A 12,610-nucleotide genomic window follows, 5' to 3' on the forward strand; every position below is an offset into this window, starting at 1 on the left:
GCCTGGCTGCCAGAAATTGAGCCAAAGTGCCGGTAATCTCAGCACCTGCTGGCAAACAACAGAGCCCCCCTTGAGACCAGCTAACTGACGTCAGGGCCAGGTTGCTATTGGCAACGCAAGGATGACATAGGAGGCCTGAGAGCTGCGATGGAGAGAGAGGGATAGAGGGAGGAGCAACATACAAATATAAATCATTCAGCATTTTTTTTTACAAGAGAAGGCAGTTTATAACAGCTACTGAGCAGCAGGACTGAAGGTAGAGAGAGAGAGAGGCAGAGCTGAGGCGGAAGGCGACCACTAAGCAGGCATTAGTCTTCAGCAGAACTGCCAATGGCAGTCCAGCTCCTTGAAGCTAAATCCAGCATCTCTTATTAATGAATGGACTGGAGCAGCGAGCAGTGCCTGTGTGTTCTGTTTCCAGAAGACTCCGCTCTGCCAGAGAGAGAGAACAGGGACCAGGGAGAGAAAGAAGTAATAGTGAAAGAGTCCCAGCAAGCTTTGTTGAGGTGCCCAGCCAACTGCAGCAACCATGAAGGGCCAGTCTTCTGACCCGGTTCACCCAGAGGCTTCGGGGTTCAAGAGCAAGTCCTCGTCCCGGCGGTCCATCTCCCTGGGCGATTTCCGTCGCCTGGGTGACCATGGCAGGGCCGAAGCAACAGGAAGGGTGGCAGGTGCTCCCACAGCCCCCTCGTCCAGGCTGGTGACCCCCAGCTCCAGCATGGAGTTCGAGGCGGCTAGACGGAGGCTGCTGGAGGTGGAGGAGAGGCAGCGGGTCATCCTGGAGATGGAGAGCCGGCTGCAGGAGCTCCATGACGTCTTCGTGCAGTCCGAGCAAGAGGTGGCGGAGCACAGCGAGCTGGTGGAGCGCATCTCCGGTGCTGCCCAACAGGGGGAGCTGTATGCCGCCGAGAACACCCAAACCCTGAAGAAGACCCTGAAATTCAAGAAGCACCGGTCCACAATCGTCTTCGCCTCAATGCTGGGGCTTCGAACCTGCTTGCCTTGGCCAGTCAAACTCAAATAACCCGGGATCAGAGAGCTTCAGGACCGCTCTCGTGGTGACGGGCGATTCTAGAACAGAAGGTTAGCTAACCAGCCTTCTTTCCACTCCTGGTCTCCACAGGTCAGTTGTGTCTCATCTCCCAGGGACAGATATAATACCTTTCTTCAGCCACTGCATTCACTCAGTAAGGCTTAATGGATAAAATAAAAGTTAGCATCTCCTTTTACAAGGAGGAGGCTTTGGACTCAAGATCATCTACAGTGCTGAATGTTAAGATAGCAACATTCTATCAATGTGGAGGCAGCGGGTTATGTAAAATTGGAATTGCAGTATGTAAGCAGTGAGGCATGAATTATCTGTACTTTTAAAAACACACTGGTTGCAAGCAATTATTGATGAATACTGCTCAGTAAAGTGACAGTAGGATGAAAAATGTTACTAGTTCTCAGGGCTATGAAGCGGATGTATAATTTGTATTTAACTGGGAGATTTAGTTCTAAGCATAACATGACTGAGAAGCAGTGTCTCTTTTCCAATGGCATTTTTACTTCTGGGATGGGGCACAGATTTGCAATTTGAAGCTTTTGTTAAAATGCTTATGTCATGGTAGGGGTCAGATGCTTCGATGACAATCCAGTCCACTCCGTGAATCACTAAGCTGCACATCCTTCTGAATGTAATACCGAACCCTCAGAATGTATAAGGATTGCATCGACCGCTTTACCTGCAAGGCAGGGGGATCTGTCCTTGAGTTTCCATCAGCATGTCCTTACTGTCAGTTTTTTTATACTCAGGGGGTACTGAGGGATATTTTTGGCTTGCTGTGTCCCACATACACACACCGGTGTCCTTGTTACTGAAATAACCTCCTCTCCTGAGGTCTGTTTGTCCTCATTTTCTAGACTATTCAGTAAAAGGAAATGGGCATAAAGTACACTTCAGAATACAGGTACATTGACTCTCCACGTACTCTTTTTGTGCAATGTACAACCAAATTAAATGATCAGGAAATTTGTTAAATACAAGTTGTTAGTGTATGGAGCTTCATCTTTACAAATAGCCAAATGATGTACTAAGTGTATGTAACAGATATCAAATAAATGGTAACTACAGCGTAGCTGCAAAATCAACCTTAATTCTGCAGTGTGTTCAATCAGGGTAGCACTTTATTCAAAGTTTGAGTAAAAACAATGTGATTAAATGGAGTGGACAGTGAAACCTGAAAACATTAACAGTATGACTGTTTGCTCAAGGCAGCCACTTTCATTGGCTAAATCTATCAACTAAATTTAAAAGCTGAGGATCTCTTAGTTCAAGTCACTGTCAAGTTGTACTGCGCCTTGAATAACATTGTAATGAATGTTAATGTTAATTCATCGTATTTAATTGGTTATACAATGATGGCTGCCATCTGGAAGAGAAGTCTCATTGGGACTCACTAAGTTTAAATATGAATGTGCAGCATGTCCGTTTGCAATCGCAAATAATATCTCTGAAACGCTTGCCTTTACTTGTTATATGATCTCCAGGTTCTGACTGCTGTGCTGCAGGTACCACTGAGTTTTTACTTTGCACACAAAGTGACGTTGCATTGCGATAAAGAAAAAAGAGCCAGATTGAACTGCAGCTTGTTTAATCTTTGAATGCGTTTGTTTTACGAGCTCAAGCTTTGTAATCAATGAGATGGCTAGTTTTAGTATTCGAGGTTCAGGTTAGTCGAATTCAAAACGAAAGTAGAAATATATCAAATTAAAGAATGAAAGATCTTTGACCCTCCTAGTCTCCGCTATGGTGACGTTTTCATTTTTGAATCACAGTTTGCTCTCTCAAACTGCATTGAGCAGGAACCCGCTTGCAGAGGGAGGGGAGGGCAATTATTGGAAAAGCAAGGAGAACAGTTTCCACAGTGGGGTTGTGGAAACAGCTAGGATTACATGTTCTTATATACAAGAGGGTGGAGGCCCATATTCATTATTTGAAAGGAATTTCTCATGTGAGGAGGGCCATATGGACATACTTGGATTTTACCACTGTGGCAACCAGACAGCTTAGATTTTAATATCTAAAGAAATAAACTGTCAATGCTTTCAGCTGTATACTGAAGTGTTTATGCTGTATAGAACTGCACAAATTAGTCACACTGATATCTGGCGCTCCGAAACATTAGGCAACTTGTATTATTAGTTGCTATGCTAATTTGAACGACTCCCAGCTGTTAGAAACGGCAATAGCGATTATTTGAGCTTGTTTAAGAAGCAAACACGATGATAAACCGTTTACTCCATTATGTGGTGTTTGTCTCATACTGTACAGTACATGATAGGAGATATAGCTTTAATATATGTTGCACATACATTGTGATACAGTAAAAACTGTTTTTATGGTAAACTGAACTAAGCTGTCATCTGCTCTCAACCAGCCAGTAAGTGAATGACAGAGGAATCCTAAATAAGCAGTGTGTTATCTTAAAGGGATACTGTATATAATCTACATGTGCCCAATGCTAACTATTCCCTGAAAAATTGCTTCTGACTGACAGTGGGGAAGTGAGGCAGGGAAGCATATTAGTGGCGCACAGTCCTCACCTATGGGTGTTAATATTCTTCGCAGCATCACTTCCCCACAATCAGCCGCAAGGAGTCTTTTCAGAAGTCTGGCTTATTATACAGGTAATGAATGAAATATTAGGCAAATGTAGATGATGCAAAGTATTCCTTTAGCAGCCATCTCTTTGGTGGAGTCAGAAAGTTGAAAATTGCATCCTTTCATAATAGCTCTCATAAAGCATAACATTTGACATATGTATAAGCTATATTGTTTTTTCACATGGGACTGCTTAATAAGTATATTAATATTAAAACAACAAATGACAGGACTGCAATTCCATATCAAGGATCTGGTGAAGACTCTTTCCTCTGTTGAACGATTTATTCAGCTTCCTCAATGAAATAATATATCTGTTGGATTCAAAGTAAAACACCAGTAAATACTTTGCTTCCATTTCCCGACTCCTCGCTCTCAGACAGGTGCTTATGTACAGTTATTCATGCATGCATACAGATTCAGCCAGATACACACATGTTGTTTTAATATAACTCACAATGCTGCATTGCTACTGCTTAAGAGAAATGTTTCATTTCTCTTAACAGTAGCACATTTTAGTAGCAAAAGATCATTGAGGATTATTAAAAAGGGTCTGTTTTAGGAATGTTTGGTTAAGGAATGTTGTTTAAGCCCATTAACTTAATTAATTAATTTAAAAAAAAGTCCTTTAAACTGTCATTAAACTTTTGTGAATCGGGCCCAATGAAGGGATGTTACAATCGCTTATGATCTGTACCCATGAGGTTTAGATAGAAAACCTTATTTTAATGCAATCAGTTCCATATCCTTTTTTAAAAAAAATGATAACATGTATATAAACGTACTTACATATAATACACTCATACACACATACTGTAGCGGGCTTGTAAAGGTGTAGGATTGTAATGCATTTACGAGCACTCAAGTGTACTTCAAAAAGATGATCATCTATGACACTTTTCCCTAAGAGATTTGTGCACACAATTAAAAAGTGGCTAACAAACAACATCAGCCTGAATGCTGAAGCATGCATCATGACAATACTTCAACTATACTAACAAATAATAATAATAATAATAATAATAACTTGAAAATCCTATTAGCTCCTGGTAGAATATTTCAAAAGTCTGAATACATTTTAAAAACAATTGTTCAGCAAAATATGATTTTAAATCATAAATAGTTTAAATCTGACCAGGGTTGCAGATACTGTAAATACTGACCAGGCCAGGATCATGTCAACTAGAATTGTTTTACTTGGTTTATTTTGTATTACTGTTTCTATGATTGTTTTAACTGTTTTTTTTTTATCCTGTCTGAATGATTCGTCTCTTTTTGACGTTGCTTTTCTGATGTTATTTCTTGTCGTCTTCTCTTGCCAGGACCCCCTTGTAAATGAGATGTGCATCTCAAGGGTTATATCCTGGTATAATAAATACATTATGACATTTGAGATACTGTACAGTATGGACTAGATTCTCAAAACTATTTACCGGTACTCCAAATCTTCATTAGCATCTCAAATCACTGAGTTTTTTTATTGGGTGTGTTATTACTTTGTGAAAAAATCTAATTACATCTTGGAGTAAATAGCTTTGGGAATCTAGCCCCATGCCAGCATTGTGCTGCATTTAAAAAAAGTTGTGTCCAAAATACTGTAAAACGTTGTCAGTGAACCCTACTGTAAACCTGTTACACTGATGGTCTGGCTGTACAGGGATGTGGAAACGGTGCAGCTCTTGTAGGTTATAAGCTGGCAAAGAACTGATGTGGAATTTAACACAAACCTGACTGGCTGATTCCTAAATGTACAAACACAAAGGCTGGAGTGGGAGACCATTGCCTTGCTTAAACAGACTGCGCGTCTGTTACCATACGTAACTGTTTCCTTCCTGACGCTGTTTCTCACTGCTGTCACAGCTCTGTACAGCGGCACCCACAACTGAATGCGCACTGTCCTTTGGGAACCGCTAGGTCTGAACCTGAACAAGATGTAAATAAAAGCTATCTGAACCGTCTTTTGCGTTTTTATTGATGTGTTTTTAATGCGTGTGGATTGATGGCTCATGAACGGTATGAGCTCTGAAGAGAACGGCCCTCAATCCTGACCCTAACACCCACGGCCTCTCACCAGCACAGACTGCCACGTTACGTGACTGTTTTGCATGTGGGCTGTGTTGAGACCTCTAGTTACGATCTGAACCCGGGCTTCGAGAGGTGAAAGGCAGCAAAGGCCAGTGAATCTGCTCCTGGGTGTAAAGAGGCGCGTGACTTCAGGTGGGCTCAGTGGACACACTGTGAAGAACTGTGTGTAGGGTGCAATCTTCACAGTTCAGAATAACCAATCCACGAGCTTCTTGCAAGTAAAATAAAGGTTTTTAATAAAGGTGTTGATCAACGAGCACAAACAATCTCAATGCAACTCTGCAAATGTGACAAAGTCACAGAGATACTTTCCCAATACAACTCTGTAAATATGACAGTCTGAGAGAGTACAAATACATTCTCCTCCACTAGTACCCAGAACCAGAGATCAAGCCTTGTACTAGATCCGCTACTTGGGTGGAGAAATGCAAATTAACTTAATTTCAAATATTACTCTTAAAGGGGTAGGCTATACAATAGACAGGTTCATTTCAACACGCTGACCTTCAGTTCTGAGCACTGGTGAGTAGTTGCTGTTGTATGGGAACATAACTGGACATTTTAAATGAGGGGGGAAAATAATAGACACCTCAAATAAGACAAACATTTTCCTTTAACGTAATGCCACCCAATATAATTAAAAAACATGTCTTCTTTCAAAACTGCAGACCAATATAGCAAATGGAAGGGCACGATAGGCGTGATTTATGGAATGATTTTGTTAGCTGCAATACCATAACAGCCAGTTTGCCTCGCCAACTTTCAAGTACTATACAAAAGAGCTGCAGATCAGCATCAAATGTGTTTTTTTTTTCTAAAGGGCATTTTGTCAACTATAAGTTGATCAATTGACTCTCTAATGCCAGTCCAGTGAGCCAAGGATCTGCTGTAGCGTGTTTATAAGCTCCTTCTCAAGGGCTGGCTCTGGTTTCTATAAAAGCTGCTTTACTATGGAAAGGAAGGTAAGGACATCAACCTACTGCACTTATTTCAAATGATCTTCGTGGCAATCAAATACGTTAACAAGGGACAATGTTTGCACAAGGACAGCTGCAATAATACCAGTCATACTGGTTATCAATTACCAAGTGAGACCAGATTCTCAAGGTATATCTAGAATTGTGACATGCTCTAAGTGTCTCTAATTACACTTTAATTACCATGTTATTGCAGTTACCTAATTGCGTTATGCAAATACAACTGTATGCACAAATACCAATTAATTATAACTGTAACTGTCTAAACGTGTAATAACAAACCAGCGTTTCTGTAATTATTATGCTATTATCATTGCCCCGAGATGAATGCTCTGTAATCATTTGATCCTTGACTTCAGCAGCTCTTTACTCAGTTATACTTGAAACCGAGACTGTTGGATCTATGGGAGAAAAAAAAAAACAGCGTTAGTGAGATTTGAAAATGTTTTTTTTTTTTTTCCTGAATGCAATGTACACACGCTGTTTATCTGAAATGTTCCAGCCAGCGCTTGTGTGAGGGTGCATCGTGTGACACAAAGACATCCATTAAACCGTTAGCAGTGGGGAATTGAAAAGGATCACAGGACCGTTTTTCTGTAAAAGGTTCTAATCTGCCATTAAAGATGCTGCTTTAACCCAGCTCAAGAGCACCAAGGGATTTAGTCTCTGTAGGGCTGCTGAGTCACACACTCATTGTAATCCTGTGTGCTGAGAGCAGTGAGGACCTGGGGCTGGGTTGTGTCCTGCATATCATGTCAGTGCCTCTAATGACACGTAATTACTCTGTAGTAACACATATGGTTGTGTTGTTCCAATGAAACAGCATGTTTCTAGTTTCCAGCTGCTATTATACACACGCGGTTGTGTATTTGCAGCGCAGTGGAGACAATGATGTGTTGCTGGTTGCGACAGACCTTGAGCATGCTGTGTGTGTTTGTGCAAACTGCTGTGCGCCCATTAGGCCCGAAGGTACCCTTGTTTTCTTCTCAAGTCAACAAAATCCAAATTTAATGAGGTGACATCATTGCCTACAGGAGAGCTGTGGAGTCAGGCTGGCTCGCTGCTGAAGCACTCTCACGGCACGAGAGTCTTGTTTCAATCTCCTGCAGAACAGGCTGCTGCTTTGTATTGTGCCCCAGTAGAACAGGCTTGCTCTGTCTTTTTTTCCCCTCCCCTTTTAAATACTCTTGTTTGCCTTAATTCTATGTAATAATGCAATAAGATTCATGCTTAAATCCCGGCTCACTCACTGACTCACTGTGTGACCCTGAGCAAGTCACTTAACCCCCTTGTGCTTCGTCTTTCCGGTGAGACGTTGTTGTAAGTGATTCTGCAGCTGATGCATAGCTCACACACTCTAGTCTCTTGGATAAAGGCCTCTGCTAAATAAACAAATAATAACAAATCATAATAATGTTTAGGGTAAACACCTGATCTCTGAGAAAATACTGTCACTCTTTTGGTTTCATATATTGGTTTACCAACTTGTGTCTGAGTATAAGAAGTATATCCACACATTCACATATGCACCTACTGTAGTGATGAAACTGTATTTTTTTTTTCCTTGCAACACCTCCACCCGGTGGCCAAATTATATAATTGCACTATTACAAAGCATTACTCTTGAAGTAAACTACATTTTTTTTCCACTTACTGGCTTCAGTCAGCAGCCTGTTGCATGCTCTTAGAGTTTTTATTTCAGACCATTTAGTCCAATAAATAATGTATAAGGAGTGTATTTTGCAATAAACAACATCAGCACTGTATGGTCCTTGAAGAAAACAGATCAATAAATATAGATGCACTTTATTTTAAGGTGAACCTGTATCTGAGTCGACTATCAGGATTGTTTCAGTCTCAATTTTTCCATCTAATCTAATTAATTTGTGACAATCTGTTACTCTGCGTTTGTGCATTAATTTAATATTTTATTGTGATTTTTTTACAGGGTTAGAAGAAACCAGTGTATTCAGCCTAGTAAGAAGCTAGGCTAATAGCACAAACTCTTTTGGAGTAAACCCATTTGAAAACTATAAGACATGAAAAGACTTGTCACTGACACGACAGCCACCAGTAGCATCTCTTGATCCTTCAGTGACTCAGAATCCAGCAGTCAGATTTCTTGTATCTGATCTAACAAACACAACACCGACTGGACTGTTAATTGGATTGTTTAAACACAGCGCTATGATATCACTAATTAAAGCATTGCTCAAACACAGAGGCTCCGCTTTTGAAAAACAAGTCGGCTTCAGTGAGGGGTCAGACTAAAAGGACTCTACCGGTAGATCATTTCTGCATCACTAATTGGAATTTCAAAGCAGAAGAGAGCTGGGCTTTTAAAGACAAAGCATTTCCCCAGGATTGCATGGAAGATAAATGGAAAGTATAGAAGGGAAAACAACAGTTAAATGTTCGAAGCTACCTCTTCTTTGACTTTATTTTAAAAAATGCTTTGATAAGGTAAATATCTCCATTTCTAGATTGGCCACCATCATATCTCCACAATACTGTATAATACACAACGAGTTAAGACTTCTGTATGGCTCCCCAGGACCAGATCAATTAACTTTCCTGTTGGAAAAGCATTTTGGGGGGGAAAAAATGCTTGTGGAACAGAATCCCAGTACTGAATGCATGGCAGCTCCCTGGAACTGAATTGCAGTACTTTTGTTTGAAATTCCGTCTCGGAATGATTCATCCACACAAAAGTCAAAAATAAACATAAAAGGGAATACATGAGAAACAATCTAAATCTGCAGCCTCCTAGCGTGTTTGTGGGAGGCCCACTCCTCCTGTGTTTTACAGCGAATTAGATCGTTAGTACATTAGCACAGAGAAGTCTTTCTGAACTCTCTCTCCAGTGAGCGAGAGCAGAGAGGGGGAAGTGTATTTATAGCTTCTTCACTCCATGGCAGCAGCTGCCATCCTTCCATTATAAATGTTTACAGTGGCACACTGCGGGAAAAGCTAGGCAGTGAATAGAATGTAACGCCATGCTTTATTTTCAGGCAAGAAACTTTTAATACTCCTGCAAGAAACGATGATTGACAGGTAAATCCTTGCGACCGTCCCCAGAAGTCAAGAAGAGGACAATGGACAAAGGAAAGTAACTTCCACATCCATGACAAACTTCATTCAGTTGCTGATATCAATAGTATTCAAGCCAGGTGCATTTAAACCTACCTATCTTTGCAGTCTGTGCTGTGTTTGTTTAATAAGCACATCATTAAGAAATACTACAAAGAAGCCATGTTTCTGAAAGCTCTTTTGAGGGCTTGGGGGTGGTTTAAAGGCACAATTGCTAGGGTTTACAAATGACCCTTGTGTCATTTATTGCATTGGTTCCCGACTCTGTCTGGCCTCTTGTTTAAATCACGTCCTAAAAATGATTTTGGAAAGGTTTTGGCTCACCAAGATTGACAGCAACATGGAAGAATGAGACTGGGAATCTTTACATCACTGATAATCTAATCTCACATTTATACTGTAGGTTAACTGTGATCTCTTATGAATTGGGATGTTCCCAGCTGCTTTTCAGCACGAACAAATCTGGAGGGAGTTAAAAAAAAAAGAAACAAGAATGAATTCCGCTCTCTCGACCAGTGGTAAGATTATTTTTTTTATCTCTGCTTTTCAGGACAGTAAATGACTAAAAAGCTTTGTTCTGCAAGCACGGTTACTCAGCGGCACTGCGTGGGTGGAGGTCACTGTAGCGGAATTGAAGAGCCTTGTTTTTAATTGCAGTCAGCTTCATTCCAATATTAAATATTTAAATATAGAGGGCGGCGTGTGTTTTGGTTCATGTTCTATTGGGTTTCATGCTTTTTTGTAATAAATAAAAAGGCATTAAATAATAATCCTAATGCTTTTTAATTGGAAAAGATAGAATAATAAACCTTGCTTTCAGTGTAATTGCTTTCTATTGCTGAAACACAGCCGTATCCAGCCTGGTTATGTCAGATTTTGGGATTGGTCAGTATGTGGGCAGGTGTCATGTGATCTACAAGACCTATTTAGGCTGCATGAGTGTAGTGTGCAACTATTCAGCAACAAGCATGGGGCATGATAGTTGGTGCCCAAGCAAACGGGTCACTCCATTAACACAGGTTGGGTTATATTTCTTTCTTTCTTTCTTTCTTTCTTTCTTTCTTTCTTTCTTTCTTTCTTTCATATAATTTTGCCTCTCTGCATGTCTCCCTTTCTAAATATATGACTTCCTTCCTTTCCGGCAGCCTTTACAGCCAGTATGACAGTGAAATGAAGCATGATGCCAAGGGAAAAGGACAGTGCAGCAATAATAGCTGCAGATGAAAAGCTAGCCAGCAGGGGGAGATGTAGATCTACAGCAGATGTCATTGGGAGCACTGCAATTTGCAATATTGTGCAGAGAGAATGGAACACTGTGAAGACACTGGAGCCTTCTGGTGCCTTCCAGAGCTCTCTGTGTCCCAGTAGCGACAATACTGTTGATTCCCATCCTGAAACAAGACAAACAAAATCAGCAAAGAGAATGCAGTGTTTAGAATGAAATGATATTTGACAATAACAGCTGATCTATGTTGAATGTATTTTCTTTTTATGACATGTGCTAGCATATGTGTATTTTACTGGCCTTTGCTGAGCGTCTGTCTTTAATGAACATCCATCAGTATTATAGGACAAGGCAATTCAGTGCGCCCAGAAATGATGGAAAGAACACAGATGGCAGCAAAGAGCTTTTTTTATTATTATTGATGAAAATTAAATTAGTAAAGAAAAACAATGAGGATAAATTGGAACAGTAAAATAGGTTTTATTGCACTGGGTGTCAAAGAGAAGGTCTATCTGCCTATATCTTTATGATAATGCAAACATTAGAAAAAAAAAAGTCCTGTAGTTAGAATGCAAAATACACATAATAATTATGCAGTTAAATACACTACAATGCATTAAAAAGTTACTGTGTCCAAAACTGTAACAGTATAACAAAATGACACAAGGCTGTTCAAATGAGAAGACAGGGATGCATACACTACTGTATACTTCTATTAATAATAATAATGTAGTTATAATATTAATAGTAATAATGTGCTGGAGCAAGAGTTAGTAGACTGTGCTGCTTGTATAATGAGAATTGTGGAATGAAAGTTCTGGTGGAAAGGCATTGTGAACAAGGCAAGGAGTTAAATCCCTGCCCATGATAAGCGCAGCGACCGACTGATTTGAGAATCGATCCATTGTATTTATATTGTTTGCTTGGCAGCTGGAAGCTTGAACTTGGTTTCCTACCTGAGATTACCATTAAGATTACAGATAAAGACTGTGTCTTTATACACGTCATCAGTCTTTGATATATGGTTCCGGTTATCACTGGCAGAATACACACATACAGAAAATACAATTGATTACTTGTTAACCTTCCTTATCGCTGTAACCGAACACCCTCGATCTGTTATTAAGTTATGTTTGCTTTTTGCAGTATTTGAATGAGAAACGCGAGAATGTTTGTGCAGCACCATGTAGTGCTGTAGTGTGCCATGTCCTCCTTTGCTCAGCACAGGTGTAAAGTACAATGGTATCACAGGCTCTGAAAGCCCTTCAGATGGTTCATTCTTTTAAACCTGCTGCTGGGTTACTTACGTTTACAGTAGATGGTGACACATAAAGCCTGCATTTTCTTTTTGTAATCATTGTGACTGGTCTTAGTTTTATATTTTTCAAGAGTTCAGGAGCTGCTGCAATTCAAGCTACATCAATCACAATTAACAATCAACACCCTAAGAGTTGCATTTGGATAAAGTTTCGTATTGCTAGCAACACACAGCTGTGCACTGCTGTGCTTACTAAGATACTATGACTGTGGCAGATCAAGCTTACATTACATATGGCTAAGTCAGGCTATTAGAACTGAAGAGAAGCT

General features: G+C 40.3%; 1 protein-coding gene across 1 annotated transcript; it reads left to right on the forward strand.

Annotated features, from left to right (window-relative positions):
* Positions 1 to 223: 223 nt before the first annotated feature.
* Positions 224 to 5,598, forward strand: LOC117412994 (TMF-regulated nuclear protein 1-like). Its single transcript, XM_034021678.3, has one exon. It carries the CDS (start codon positions 530 to 532, stop codon positions 1,022 to 1,024), a length of 495 nt encoding a protein of 164 aa, XP_033877569.1. The 5' UTR covers positions 224 to 529; the 3' UTR covers positions 1,025 to 5,598.
* The last annotated feature ends 7,012 nt before the right edge of the window (positions 5,599 to 12,610 follow it).

Source organism: Acipenser ruthenus, chromosome 23, assembly GCF_902713425.1.
Source record: "Acipenser ruthenus chromosome 23, fAciRut3.2 maternal haplotype, whole genome shotgun sequence".
NCBI lineage: Eukaryota > Metazoa > Chordata > Actinopteri > Acipenseriformes > Acipenseridae > Acipenser > Acipenser ruthenus.

What these genes read in the sequence shown, in the direction of transcription:
- LOC117412994 (XM_034021678.3), top strand. Translation starts at nt 530, where the DNA reads ATGAAGGGCCAGTCTTCTGACCCGGTTCACCCAGAGGCTTCGGGGTTC.